The following is a 15,678-nucleotide window of genomic DNA, read 5'->3' as shown; positions in this document are numbered from 1 at the left end:
GTCAATGGCCCCAACCCAGCAGCTTCAGGATCCCAAACCCTCTTTTCACCATACATTTCTGTCTACTCCTATATCTGTTTATTTCCAGAATTTTCTAGCGTCTGGTTTCTAGCACGCGTTCCGCGAACAAATAAACGGAAAGCCTTATGCTAAAGGTAGCATTATTTTTCACTCTTGTTGCCCTCAGAAACTGACACTAGAACTTCCTCCCATTAGGAGGGAGAGGCATTTCCAGATCTGTTTTCAGGCTTGGAGTAAGACTAGTAATTCCAAGTTGTTTGTTCGATTCCATCAGTCTTTTTTTTTGCACCGGACGCCAATTTTCCACACCCTCCTCAGGAAAAAAACCCGCAGCTTTTGAGAATATTGGTTATCTGAGCCCGCTTTCCTCAGGTCCCTGTAAGGAGGCGGGCCTCGGCTCCACGACCGCCTCCCCCCTCCTGGGTGGGGCTACACGACAAAGCTCCCCAGCACTTACGGTTTCTAAATTTGGGGCCTTTAGGCGGGGAAGCCGAACCCACAGGTTCTCGACTTAGTGGAGCCCACAGGGCCCCCTTAGCCCCTTCAAGTGCTTTCTCTGTTCGCCCATCCCTGCATCCCCCTCTCGACCTTTAGGTGGCAAAGGCCGCAGCCCGAGACGCCCAACCCCACAAAGCCGGCTCCAGAAAACCCTGTACGGCGCTCAGGGTCCTACCGCTTCAGGATGTGGAAGACTAGGGCGGGTCCGACGCTCCTCTTGCGCGCTGACGTCACGCGGACGCACAGCCACGCTGGCTCCTCCCACAAGCCCGAGAGTCCGGTTTCCGGCGGGAGCGCGGAGACCGGAGCGTGGCTGAGGCTGTGTCTGTGAACGCGGAGTGGGCCGCGGGCTGCTCTGTGCCCTGGTACCCGCCAGCATGCCTAACCTGGAAAATATGGTGCTTTGTCGCGAGTCCCAAGTGTCCATCTTGCAGTCCCTGTTTGGAGAGGTATTGTAGTCCAGCTATCTTTTCTCTTCCAAATCCCGGAGGCAAACAATTCCGTGGTCTTGCGACATGTTCCAATTTTTAAATTTTCGTTCTGATTGAGGGGCCGTAGACCGTCTTCTGCGTTGAGGTAGGAGGTGTTATAGGTCTCTCCCACTCCTCACCCAAAGTAATTTGTGAGCGGTCTCTTAAACTGCACGGGAAGGACCGGCCTGCACTAGGGCTCGTTGGCCCAGGACGTGATATTTTACTGACGCCACGGTTTTGAGAGGGTGTTAGTCCAGAGTAGCTACTCGAAGTTGCTTCTTACCCCAGCTGAACAGGATTTTATACAACAGATGTGTTTGCCCAGTGTTACTTATTCAAAAGTGAGTCCCCACGTTTCAGTGAGGTGGTTAGTGTAAGCCCTGTGTGGATGGGTAGTTGTCAAGACCTGTGAGGGCCAACGCGGTGCTTCAGGTTTAAAACTTCAGCGGCTTTTCCAGCGTTGTTAAAGCACGGAAGAGGTCTAGTCTAGGCTTCTTGACTGGCAGTTCAGGTGATGCCTAAGAGAAGAGGTTAAATGTTTTCTCTGGATGAACACCGCTACGGAGTCCGTTCCATAAGAGGTAGCATTCATCAATTCCATACTTAATCTGTTTTTGATTATATTCTGGTGGCCTTTAGTGAGCCTTTTGCTTCAGACTCGTTAATTAGACTTGAAATTGATCACACTTGGATCTCATCTGTAAGGAGAGTAAATGAGAGTCTAGGGTCACACTCACGTTCTTCCCTCACACCTCTGGTTTGCTTTCATAAGTACTGCTTTCATCCAACTACCTGGGTGGCAGTCTGGGGTGGCCTGTGAAGTATTAGTGGAAAAGTACCACCCTCCTTCTAAAGGGGCACATTAGTTAGGGAACTAAGGTCAGGGACTTCACTCTCAGTCAGTATTCTAGTTATAACGCTTTTTTTTTAATGTCAGATTTTTTTTTTTTTAAAGGCATTGGGTCCTTTTTTTTTAAACTTATTTATTTTTGGCTGCATTGGGTCTTCGTTGCTGTGCGCGGGCTTTCTCTAGTTGCGGTGAGCGGGGGCTACTCTTCGTTGCCTTGCGGGGCTTCTCATTGCGGTGGCTTCTCTTGTTGCAGAGCAGGGGCTCTAGGTGCGCGAGCTTCAGTAGCTGTGGCACGAGGGCTCTAGAGCGCAGGCTCAGTAGTTGTGGCACACGGGCCACTTAGTTGCTCCGCAGCATGTGGGATCTTCCTGGACCAGGGCTTGAACCCGTGTCCCCTGCATTGGCAGGCGGATTCTAAACCACTGCACCACCAGGGAAGCCCAGTTATAATGCTTTTAATTGTAGTTATCTATATTATTACTGAAACATTTTCTTAGTTGTACCTTATGCATTCCTTCCCTGGAGTAGACAAACCCAGATCACTACAAACAGAAGTGGTCCTCCTGAAAATGAATGTTGGCAAATAGAGATGAGTGGTATCAGTTTGGTGTAAATCACAGGAAGAAGTCATATTTAACAATTTTAATAGCACTTTTCTGTAAGGTGCTGTGTGTGTAGGAGATTCAAAGATCTATAAAAAACTGGTTCATATTTCTTAGCAGATTCATTTATGTATTCAGCAAATAAATACTTAGTAAGCACCTTCTCTGTTCCAGGCACTGTGCCAGATCCTGGCTTATTACAGTTTATGTTAGGTTTATGAAGGTGAAAGGTTAAATAACAGTGCAAGAGTTCAATACAGTTCTAGTTAACAGTAGAAAAGATGATGTAAGGTGGAATATTATTAAGCACCAAATAATGGATGCAGATAAGTGTGGCGGGATTCCAGGAAAGGAGAGTTTTAGTGTAGCTTGGAAAAGTGTCCTGAAGGATATCTTGTGCTTCTCTTTCAAGGTGAAATATAGTATTGTATTAGCAGAGATGCTCAGCAAGCATGCGTTTAATTCTTGTTACAGAATTTTTGAGCTAGTTAATTTACAAGAGTGTTATGTATAAACGTAAGAAAAGAATCCCTGTATGAAACATCCATTTTTAATCTGTTGGGCTGCTCTTGCCATAGGCATTTGCCATTAGAAAGTATTTTCCTGTATAAATCTGAGTTCCTGATTTGTCTTGCTAAAAGGAAATTTGTAACTTGGTGGCTAGAATGTAATAAATGTTTGTGACTACAGTTGGCCTTTGAACAATGTGGGAATGGGGGGTGCTGACCCCCGTGGAGTTGAAAATCAGTGTGTAACTTTTGACTCACCCCAGACTTAACTGCTAATAGACTTACCGATAAACAGTCAATTAACACATATTTTGTATGTTATATGTATTATATTCTGTATTCTTACAATAAAGTAAGCTAGAGGAAAGGAAATGTTATTAAGAAAATCATAGGGAAGAGAAATAATTTATAGTACTATACTATATCAATACTGTTAGTTTACATTGTTTATAAGATGAGTCGTCTGTCAATATCTACATCAATATTGTCTTAATAATACAAAACACTGGGCATGTTATACTTATTACTAACTAGACATTAAAAATGAAAAGATAATGTGAAAAAGAAATTCATATCTATTTACAGGTATAATGATTCATACATTGATAACAAAGAAGCAGCGATATGATTGCTTTATGGTAGCCTTCTGTTATGGATAGAATTCCTTCATGGTAGCCTACCTATATACTAATGAATGAACCCTTATGAAGTTTCATGGCATACAGTATTCCAGTCATATTCATAATACAGTATTGTAAACACATGGTTACATTTTTTGAAAAACCACTTACCTGTGATGATAGGCTAATACACAGTTTCTCCAATTATAGGAAGGAAGGAGGGGTAGGAAGAAGGGAGGAAGGGAGAGGGAGAGAAAGAGGGGGAGAGGCAGGGAGGCACAGACATACCATATGGTATGTATGGTAATGTAATCCTTTGGAAGTAAAGTTATAAAACAAAACTAACACATTATTAATTTTATATTAAATATCATTCACCTTATGCCTTTGTAAGGATATACTATTATCTACATATATTTTACGCTTCATGGCATACTTAATTTTTCCTATGTGTTTAGGCAACGTGGTTCATCTGTGAGTTTTTTCAAATTGTTGCAAATCTCCAGAATTGTTTCGAATATGTTTATTGAAAAAAATCCACGTATAGATGAACTCAAGCAGTTCAAAACCTGTGTTGTTCAAGCGTCAACTGTACTATTGTAGTGGTAGATGATCATAGAGACTCTACTTTTTCACGGAAATTGCATCATCCAATTTTCTTATAATTATTTTTTAAGTGTATGTGAATTCCTCCAAAGCAGGTTTTATCTCTAACTGATTTTTGTACTCTTTAGTGCATCATGGTTTTCAGCATTTAGTAGCTGTCTAATAAATGTTCATTGAATGAATGAAACATATTTGTAGTATTGACCAGACCAATATAGGGGTGTTTGACAATTTTTACTTTTCTCTAGGCTGCTGACTCATAAGGTACTTCAGGAGAATCTTGGGAATATGTATTTTGAAATATATGCTGTGTAGACTTGATCATTGAAAACAATGATGAAATGTACACATTTAGGCCAAGGTAAATGTAGTAAGCATAATTCAGAAGTATCCTGTAAGTTTTCCTTAGAACAGAGGACTCTTGAAATTCTTTCTAGTCCTGTGATTGCATATGCTTAGTTTAAAAGCTTTAGAATGTAGACTGAAGTTGCAGCCTGTGGGCTTAGATTCTATAAAAAAAGGGTTAAGAAAAAATGAAGTATGATCAAAATCATTCTTGAAAAATCTGTTAAATCTCTCATAAATTTGAAAATACAAACATATATATAAACCTGTATAATAATAAAAAGGGTTGAATATATATATGTATAGTAATATATCATACTAATAAATAGGCCAAATGTGATTTTCCAGAAATTTTGAGAAAGAGTAGAGTTGAATTCAAGTAGGTTTGAGGTGTAATGATGAATCCACTAAATGCTCACTGTTGAAATCATTTGGATTGAATAATTTACTTTATCATGGAAAAGTTTGTCACAAAATGATGAATGTTTATTTTCTGTTTTGTATGTGCAGACTGATATTTGTCTTTTCTCTGCTAGAGACATCATTTCAGCTTTCCATCCATTTTTATTTATGGACATACTGCCAGTGGAAAGACCTATGTAACACAAACTTTGTTGAAAACTTTAGAGGTAAGAATATCCCAAACTCAGTGTTAGTTGATTTTTATTCATAGACTCCTAGAAATAGAAGGGATCTGGAAGATGTTTAGTTTACCTTTCTCTGAAGGAATATGTTCTACATAAAACATTTCTGACCAGCTTTTTGTTGAAGACCTTCAAAGACTGTAAGCTTCAGAAGGCATTTTTAAATAACTTGAGCCTTGATGTTAGAATGTACTTTTTAAGTTGAGCCAAATTACTCTCTCTAACTTTCATTGGATGATAATATTTTGGGGAAAACACACATAATAATACATTCTTTAAAAATACTAAAATCTGTTTCTTCTCCATTATTGTACATATTTGAAATACTGATAACGATAAGTCTGAATCTCCACGAGTACAAAACTAAATATGTCACCTTTACCCTGCCCTTCTTCCCATATTGCCTCTAGCAGTGAATTTCACCATTCACACAGTTGTCTAAACTTGCTCTTTACTCTTTCTTTATCCTCACTCTCTCAGTAAATTGAACAGTAAACACATCCTGTTGATTCTGTATCATTAATGTCTTGACTCCATGTAGCTTGAATCATAGCCATTGCTGCTACCTGAGTTTCATTTACCATTATTTCTTTCATTTATTTCCACAACAGTTTCCTAAGTGCAGTCTGTTCTCCACCCTGCAGCTAGTCCATGAAAATCTTAAATAAGATCTTTAGGAAAAGGTTCGGGTGTTTTGTCTGATATATAAAACCCTTTATGAGCTGAGTTCAGTTTATCTTTCTTAACGTAATGCCTAAGAATTTGAGATAGAGTCTGGCAGACTCATGTTCTTCTTCTGGGTTCACCCCTTAGAGCTTTCGCATCTGAAAAGTTGGGCTAATAGTGACAACATTTGGAATTGTGAGAATTCAGTGAGTTAATACATGAAAAGTGCTTACCACAATACTTAGTATATAGTAAGCATTCAATAAAGTTTAGCTGCTATTGTTCATGATTATTGCCACACCCTCTTTCATATCCTAAGCCAGGGATGGGCACATTTTTTCTTATGGGCCAGATAGTAAATATTTTAGGCTTGCGGGCCAGGTACTTTATATTACAACCACTCAACTCCTCCTTACTGTGGAAGCAGCCATGGACAGTATCTATCTAAATGGGCATGGCTGTATATATCAAAACATATTGCTAACCCAAAGGCTGTAGTTTGCTACCCCCGGTCCTAACTCTAGCTGAGTATGCATGTTTTGTGTGGCATACTGAACTATTTTACAGTTCTTGCTGTCTCTTACTTTCAACCCTTGGCACATACTGCTTGGAATGGCTTTCTTGTACTCATTCACTCCAACTCTTCTACCCTATTATTTGGCACATGCTTATTTATTTTGGTAGGTTTTCTTGTGTTTACACTTTGGGTAGCCTTGTTTTTTTTTTTTGGTATGGAGGCCTCTCACTGTTGTGGCCTCTCCCGTTGCGGAGCACAGGCTCTGGACACGCAGGCTCAGCGGCCATGGCTCACGGGCCCAGCTGCTCCGCGGCATGTGGGATCCTCCCGGACTGGGGCACGAACCCGTGTTCCCTGCATCGGTAGGCGGACTCTCAACCACTGCGCCACCAGGGAAGCCCCGGGTAGCCTTTTTTGACTCTCTAGGCTGTGTTAGATGCCCCTCTGTTGTGCAGCCTCAGCACTCTGTGCTTAATTCTGTTGTAATATTTATCCCTTCAGCTGTGATAAATGTTTGTGTTTCCCTGGCTTGAAACTGTTTCTTGAGATTATTCCCAGCACAGTTCTTGGCATATATCAATTTAGGGATTTTAGCCTTTGATCCTGAAGATTGCCTGTGCATTTTAAAATACAGATGCCTGAGGTTCATACCAGGCTTCAGAACGTGAGTGCACAAGGTCCTGGCTCAGGCATTTGCATTTGGAACTCCCTGCATGAAGTGTCCAAAAATATCTATATTGAATAAAAGCATGAAAACTGAATATGGAAGTTCCATATTTAAGGGCTGTATTTCATTTTTTTAATGTATCTTGATTTTTGCTGCTACTTAAACATTGTAATGATGATTATCACCACTTTTGGTATAGGTACACAAAGACATTTAGAATATGCTGCCGTTAAAGGCCATGGATAGCACACAGGTAGCAGTAAACAAGACAGTCTTAACAGAGCTATTGTGGACTCTAGTTCATAAAGGAGTGGGGGTAAAGGAGGTCAGAAAATGCTGGTGAAATTGCTGGTAACTATAATGTAGCCTTAGTTACACTGCTACTCTGAGAAAGAAAAGCCTCTTTATTGGGTGAGATTTATGGAATGTCGCTAAAAATAGTTATAGGTTCCATTATTTGTGCCAAGTGCCACAAGCTGTCTTCCTGTGAGTGATAAGTACTGCTTTTGTGATTTCATTTTGAGAACAGACTATATTTATAAATCTTTTTTTTCCTTGTTACTTCTGGAATTACCTCCATTTTGTTAGTTCTCTAAATGAAGAGCTAGTTCTGAGTCCTCATAGGGAGATGACTCTGGTTTTTAACTCTTAAAAATGTTTTTTTGGTTTAGGTTTGTCCATGATTAAAAATATTATTTTAAAATTATAAGTAAGAAATTCCCACTAAGAATTTTAACATTCATGTGTTCTTGGGTTTCTTTGTAAGAATTCTTTAGCGGGAAATACAGGTTTGCTTTCAATCTCTGTAGGAAACAAATGAAAACTCAAATAATTAAAGTGAGTTTAATGGAGGGACTATAATATTTTACAAAGGTTGGAGAAATGTTAAGGGAACCAATAAGGGATGGTGATGTGCTGAGAGCCTTTACCTCTCTCAGACCTGAATGGCACAGGAAGGAGCTGTAATCAGGCCCCAGCAAGAGGTGTAGCCTTTGATGAGAGGCTGCCCAACTCAAGCTGTACCCTTTGGTAGAAGATGCAGCCACTGTCAAGCTGTGGGATGGGGGTGGGAGTCAAGGGAATAAATATTCAACTTCTTTCTCTTACCACTTTGCTTCTGTCTCCTGGTTCTTCCCGTTGGCTGAATCCAGCAAGAGCCTGAAAATGAGTCTGGGCGATGGAGTCTGTAGTGGTCAGCCTCCTGGGGCACAGAGCAGTTTGGAGAATGGTGGGGTATAGATTTAGAAGGGCAAATGGCGGATATCCAGCAGAGCCGTTGTTGTGGATATGTGTTTTCTGTTTACACTTTTTTGGTTTTTCTTTTCAGCTTCCACATGTCTTTGTGAACTGTGTTGAATGCTTTACCTTGAGGCTGCTTTTGGAACAAATTTTAAACAAGCTGAATCATCTTAGTTCTTCAGAGGGTGAATGTTCTACTCAAATAACCTGTGAAACATTTAATGACTTCGTTCGCTTATTTAAACAAATAACCAAAGCTGAAAGTCTCAAGGATCAGACTGTATATATTGTAAGTATCACCTGTTATTTGAAAACTGATTTATTAGATCAATTTTCATATTTTTCTTTTGAGACTTATGTACAGTGCATTGTACAAGGTGCTTATGCGATATAAAAATGTTTAAGTTTTAGTTGTTATATCAATGTGAAAATAACTAGCAGACAACTGAAAATATATAACCTGTTTTACATTAGTGAGATTTTATAACACCTTAACCTTATTTTAAAAAATGATTATCTCTGGAATTGAAATTAAAATTTAATATAATACCTTCTCATAATGGCTAAGTTTATACTCACTGAAGGGATCACACCTTATGCATTCTTGCATCTCCTTAAATGTATAAAACAGTTCCTTCCACATTTTAATTTTGTTCATTTATTTATGCAAATATTTACTGAGTACTTCTTATGTGCCAGGCACTATTTTAGATACTGGAGATGGAACAGAGACAAAATAGTGTCTGCCCACTTGTGGCTAATTCCTCTAATTGAGGAAGATAGGTAGTAAGCAGGTTAATAAGTAGTATGTCAGATGTGGTACATTAGAGTAAGGGAGAATCTCCTGGGCGGGGGAGGCTAGTTATATCTAAGTGGGGAAGGCAGAGAAGATCTCACTGAGATGATGATAACTGAGCTGAAACCTGAAGGAAGCAAGGGGCAAGTCATGAAAATATCTGAAAAAAGAGTATTCCAAGCAAAGAGATTTACGTGAGCGTACAGAGGAGACTGGAGCATGCCTGTGTATTCAAAGAATATGAAGGAGGCCATTTTGGCTGGAATATAGTTTAAGTAAGGGGGAGAGGGGTAATGTTGAGAATCAAATGAAGGGTACAGGTACATTTGATTCTTCATTTGAGAATCAAGAGTACAAGAGTACACTAGTGCAGGCTAGTGTTATGGGTTGATTTGTTTCCTCCAAAAATTCGTATGTTGAAATTCTAACCCCTACTACCTCAGAATATGACCTTATTTGTAAATGGGGTCGTTGCAGTTCTAATTAGTTAAGTTGAGGTCATACTAGAGTAGATTGGGCCCCTCATCCAATGTGACTGATGTCCTAATAAAAGGAAGAAATTTAGAGACAGACACGCACATAGAGAAAATGCCACGTGAAGATTGGAGTTATGCTGCCACAAGGCAGGGGATTACCAGGAGCTAGGAGAGGGGCCTGATACAGGTCCTTCTCTAGAACCTTCATGGGAAGCATGGCCCTGCCAATAACTTGATCTTGGACTTTTAGCTTCCAGAACTATGAGATAATAAATTTCTGTTGGTTAAGCCACCCTGTTTGTGGTACTTTGTTATGGTAGCCCTAGGAAACTAATACAACTAGTTATGAAGCATTTGTATTAATCTAGGCAAACAACATGTTGGCTTAGACCAGGGTAGTAGCAATGCATGTGGTAAGATATGGACTGGATATATTCTGAAGGTAGTGTTGACAGAATTTTCTGATAGAGTGAGTGTGGAGGAGGAGAGAAAGAAAGACGTCAAGCATGACTCAAAAATGTTTTTGTGCGCTTGAAGGGATAAGGTTGTCATTATCCGAGTGGAGAAAACGGCAGCAGGTGGGGTCTTGCTGGGGGAGAAGGAGTGATGAGGAATTTGGTTTGGGGCATGTTAAGTCCAACTAGAGATGTTGAGTTGGCGCTTGGATGCTTGAGTCTGAGGTCAAGAGAGGTCCAACATGGAGATACCATTTTGGACTTCTGAGCATACAGTAGTAGTACTTAAAGCTGTGAGACAGGATTAGGTCACTGAGAGAGTGAGTTAGAAAAGAGGTGAGGCCAGTGACCGAGTATTCTGGTGCTCCAGTGTTTAGGGGATGAAGAAATGAGGAGACAAGGGCTTCCCTGGTGGCGCAGTGGTTGAGAGTCCGCCTGCCGATGCAGGGGACACAGGTCAGGGAGGATCCCACATGCCGCGGAGCGGCTGGGCCCGTGAGCCATGGCCGCTGAGCCTGCGCGTCTGGAGCCTGTGCTCCGTGGCGGGAGAGGCCACAGCAGTGAGAGGCCCGTGTATCGCAAAACAAAAAACAAAAACAAAAAAAGAAATGAGGAGACAAGAAATCAGTGATGTACTGATGTCCTCTATAAAGAAAACTTGGAAAGTGCATAGTCCTGGAAGTCTCTCTAAGATGCCCCTTTCCTGGTCCTTTGGCTAGAGAAAGTAAGGTTTTTGTTGGGGCTCTTTTGGTCTGTGCTGCTTGGCTTTTCTGTGTTGCTGGCTTCTTCAGCTCCACAAATGGGATATGTGAGGCAAAAAGACAACTTAGACAATTCACCCTCTGAAGTGAGTTGTCATTCTTCTGGTCCTGAGGTCCCTAGCTGGTCTGCCTCCTTCTTTCCACCTTTCAGAGCCCCATTTGTTTTATATGTAATACTCAAGATTCTTAGTTGTACTTAGGAGGAAGAGGAAAAAGTACATCTACCCCATCTTAGAAGCAAAAGTCTAATTTTTTTTTTCTTAAGAGCAAGTACATAGTGAAGAATTAATAACTACTAGTATAGTTTGGCACTGTTACCTTGATTTATGCTAAGACGACTCTAGTTTAACCCACCATTGCTTTTGCACCATTAGTGCAAATGTCACCATGATGAGAAAGGCATATAAATTTTTAGTATAATTATGAAAATAGTTTTGACCACCAACTTCCTGAAAGAGTATCAGAAACAGCACACCCCGCTGCGCTCACCTCACAGGGGGCCACAGACTACACTTCAGAAACCAGTGATGTAGGAAATAAGTTGATCTTTCACTGGGTAGCGTAGGCAACAAGATCACTGGTGGAGAGAGGGATTTAAGGAAATGAGTCTACCATATCAGAAGGAGGTCATTTATGTGGATTTTGAAATATCCAGAACTACAGGAGTTATATTAGAGATGTGATAATCAGAAGCTATAATATTTAAAGACCAAGGAGGAATGACCCCAGAGTGTTGGATGACTCCAATAAGTAGAGTTTCAAAGTTGTGTCTTTAGGGAAGAGGGAGAATCAATATTCTGCAAAGAGCCATGAGGAATAAGTAGGACCCAACTCACTTTTCAGGCCCAATGGATCAAAGTAGGCATTCAATAAGTTATTTGTTAGATGACTAAATATTAGGGTGGAAAAGTTTGCAGGTGTTTAGCATAGAACATTATTTAGAGTAAATCGTAGAATGTTCAGCTAGCTAATATATGAATTGGTAAGTTTCAGCACGTAGGAAATAATGCAGAAAGATGTATGAGAATGTTTTCTAGTCAATAAACAAGCTTACAAATCAAGTCTATTAGAATACCTTCAGGTAAATTATTTTTAAAATGTTTGAATCTGAATTAAAATTTTAACTTCTTTGAATATTAGTTATTTGATAATTGCTTTTTTTTAACATCTTTATTGGGGTATAATTGCTTTACAGTGATGTGTTTCTGCTGTGTAACAAAGTGAATCAGCAAAAATATGGAACGCTTCACGAATTTGCGTGTCACCCTTGCACAGGGGCCATGCTAATTTTCTCTGTATCGTTCCAATTTTAGCATATGTGTTGCTGAAGCGGGCACTGATAGTTGCTTTTGAAGAAGGATCATTTATTAAAATGCCATAAAACCATTAATTACAGTGGGTTAATTGTATCCAGTCAGAAGAATGAGCTATTAACTTATTGCTTCAGCTTTGTGTTTTGCATTAAAATGGGCATACAAATGGGCCAGTTTATTTGAATTAATCTGTGTCCTGTATTAGAGAGTTTTAAAATGGAAATTGATGGGAAAATTGCAATTGAGAATACATAGTGGAGAAACTAATTTGTATCTTTTTAGTGGTAAATAATTTTAGCTTTATTTTGTCTAAATGAATTAGGAATGAAATATCTTAAGTTGATTACTCTCATACATTGTTTCAAGCTATCTATTAATCAGTAAAACAGATAAAAAACAATTTGGACTATTCAGGTAAATAATATATTCCCTGCATTTTAATTTTATTCCTAATTTAAATGATTATAATTTGCACCATAATCCCAGTAGCATTATCATAACACTGAACAAAAATTTAATCTTTCTTGGGGCTTCCCTGGTGGCGCAGTGGTTGAGAGTCCGCCTGCTGATGCAGGGCACACGGGTTCATGCCCCGGTCCGGGAAGATCCCACATGCCGCAGAGCGTCTGGGCCCATGAGCCATGGCCGCTGAGCCTGCGCGTCCGGAGCCTGTGCTCCGCAACGGGAGAGGCCACAACAGTGAGAGGCCTGCGTACCGCAAAAAAAAAAAAAAATTTAATCTTTCTTAACATGATCGGTTTTCTAGTTAAACAGGGTTTAGTATCGAGTTACAAAGTTCAAGAAAAAAAAGTTTTATATGATGAAATTCAGAATTTTCTGCTATCTCTCAGATCAGAAAGCTTTGTAGTTATTGGTACATGGTAGACATTTACCTTTTACTAAATGTAATTAAAAATGCACATAGTTTTATTTCTTATATACCTATAAGAAAAGGTCCTTAGAGCATCTTCATTCATTATCTTTTTGATGGTATATCTTTAAAACAAACCTATTTTTGTATAACTATGACCCATTCTCTAAATTGTGGGTTGAAACATGTTGTTAGTAGTTCATTTTTTAACTTATTTGACCTATTTGAAATGTCTTCCACAAATGTAAATACTGTTTAAAAAATTAATTCATAAGTTCCATTTTTTTTAACATGGGAAGTTCAGATCTTGAATTGTGCATTATATTATGTAAATGTTTTGCTAAAGGGCTTTTAAAATCAATTTTGACACTGCTTTTTTTTTTCATAAGGTTCTTGATAAAGCAGAGTATCTAAGGGATATGGAAGCATATCTTTTACCTGGATTTCTTAGGTTACAAGAATTGGTAAGTGATGAATGAATTCTTTTCCCCTATGGCCTAATCAGTAGAACTGTGTTGTCACATTTTTTCATTTTGCCAATTTGATAGGTGAGAAATAATCTCTTAATATAAAGTTGATATGCATTTCTCTATTACATGTGAAGTTAAGGATTTTTTCAAAGTTCAAACAATTTGTGATTTAATAAGACTTATTCTTCAACTCTTTTAGCTTTTATTTTTGATTGTGAAGTGGCTAACACTGCTTTCTATTAAAAGATTTTAGGTGTTTGCTAGAGTAAATTGTGGGGATGGGCTAGACTTTGAACTGTCTGCAAGAATTTTAAAATTTTCATTTCAGTAATCTAATAAAAGAATGGTAGGTCTGTTCAGGATCATCTGATGTTCTGTGTCATAGCCACTCAGTTTTTGGAACGAGCTTTGTGTTTCAACTTAAAATTGTGTCGGCACTGAATAACACTAATTCTACTGTGATTGTCATGGCCTAATGAGAAAAGAACAGGGAGAGACTTACTATGTGTATGTTAGGTGAAAGCCAAATAGTAATATGATGGCAACAACAGGCAGTAGTTTGTAGTGGTTTGAATAAAGGAAATTGGTGAGAGAATTTAGTTTTTACCAATACTAGTTGCTATAGGAATGCTAAACTCAAAAGGACTGTGGCTGTTTCCTGTTAGTACCATATTCATGAAGTGAGCAAAGATTTAGTTGAGGCAAAACAGTAATGTTCATCATATTCAAATAATGTCAATTTAAATTTTACTGCTTTTATAGTTTTATATTTAACTTATAAATAAAAATATTTGGTTTTATAACTTTATAAGTACCTTGAGCATAAATAGTTTTTACTTAGTTTTATGTCTGTATTATTTAAGTATTAAGGAACATTATAATAAAAATTAAGTGAATATTTGGGGAGACAGTGCCTAGAGCATTTCCACCTTTGAAAAGTTAAGTATATTACTCAAATTTGAGAAACTGCTAGAAGTTCTCAACTGATTGCCACTGAAATCATTGTGTGCCTAAGGCTGACTCCTAAAATCCTCTTTTAGTAATAGTCTTGAGGGGCAGATGTGGAGAAGAGAAGAGAAGAGTAAGTGTAGCTGTTGGTGACTTATCCTGGAAGTTTCCTCATGCAGTCTAGCCTTTCCCAGATTGATTAACTCTTGGCATTTTACTACTGGCACCAGGGACCCATCCTCATTGAGTAAAGGTCTCTCTCTTTTTATTTATTTTTTGTTGTGTTTGTGGTTTGTTTGCATAAATCCATCCACTGTTTCCCATTGTTTTGCTCGAGGACTCCCTCTCTGGTAGCCAGAGTGCATTCTTGCTGTCCTCTCGCCCTTCCAGTAAAACTTACCCCACTATTTTTATCTTGTCACAGTACTTAGACCTTTGGTCATGCATCCTGTCACAGTACGTAGGCCTTTCACTTTTTTTTAGTTTTAATTATGGAAGTTATTTGAAGAAAATGAAAAGATTCATAGTAAGCTCAACTCCATCAGAAAAGAAAATTGTTGTTTTGATGTTTCTGAAAGCATACTTGATTTTTAAATGTGTATTTCATTTAAGAGAAATATAGCAAAAGCATTTCACATATTTTTATATTAAATACTTATCAGACTAAAATGAAGTTTAAATTATGATAGATATCACTGTACACTGAAAGTACTTTAAGATGAACAGATTAGAACATTACCCAACTTAAAATCCTTTTATTTATTTATTTTGTAATATATATATTTTAATTTATTATTAATATACTTTTTTGTTTTTTTGGCTGTGTTGGGTCTTTGTGGCTACGTGTGGGCTTTCTCTAATTGTGGCGAGCGGGGGCTACTCTTCATTGCGGTGTGCGTGCGTCTCACTGTGGTGGCTTCTCTTGTTGCGGAGCATGGGCTCTAGGTGCGTGGGCTTCAGTAGTTGCAGCACGTGGGCTCAGTAGTTGCAGTGTGTGGGCTCAGTAGTTATGGCTTGCAGGCTCTAGAGTGCAGGCTCAGTAGTTGTGGCGCACAGGCTTAGTTGCTCAGTGGCATGTGGGATCTTCATGGACCAGGGATCAAACCCGTGTCCTCTGCAGGTGGATTCTTAACCACTGAGCCACCAGGGAAGTCCTTAAAATCCTTTTAGACTGATAAATGCCTCTTTTTTTTTTAACCTCTCAGTATTTTTTTTAACAGACTTTATAAAATTCTTTTGGGTAATCATATTTTAAAGCAAAAACAACTCAATGCTTTGTAATCAAGATTGTGTTTAGAGCATGCTTTTTTATCCCTATGGAAATGAATTGA

The 15,678-nt window shown here is 38.9% G+C and overlaps 1 protein-coding gene across 1 annotated transcript in view; it reads left to right on the top strand.

The window, feature by feature from the left end:
- Positions 1–817: 817 nt before the first annotated feature.
- The window catches only part of ORC5 (origin recognition complex subunit 5), a 72,364-nt gene continuing 57,503 nt past the window's right edge, over positions 818–15,678 (top strand). The window contains exons 1-4 of the mRNA XM_007467060.1: positions 818–968; positions 5,061–5,153; positions 8,346–8,546; positions 13,319–13,393. Coding sequence (XP_007467122.1) covers positions 897–968; positions 5,061–5,153; positions 8,346–8,546; positions 13,319–13,393 — 441 coding nt within the window. The 5' untranslated portion in view covers positions 818–896. The remainder of the gene's footprint in view (positions 969–5,060; positions 5,154–8,345; positions 8,547–13,318; positions 13,394–15,678) is intronic.

Source organism: Lipotes vexillifer, unplaced genomic scaffold (genome assembly GCF_000442215.2).
Source record: "Lipotes vexillifer unplaced genomic scaffold, Lipotes_vexillifer_v1.1 scaffold450, whole genome shotgun sequence".
In the NCBI taxonomy this organism is placed as follows: Eukaryota; Metazoa; Chordata; class Mammalia; order Artiodactyla; family Lipotidae; genus Lipotes; species Lipotes vexillifer.
This window is presented reverse-complemented; position numbering and strand designations above follow the sequence as displayed.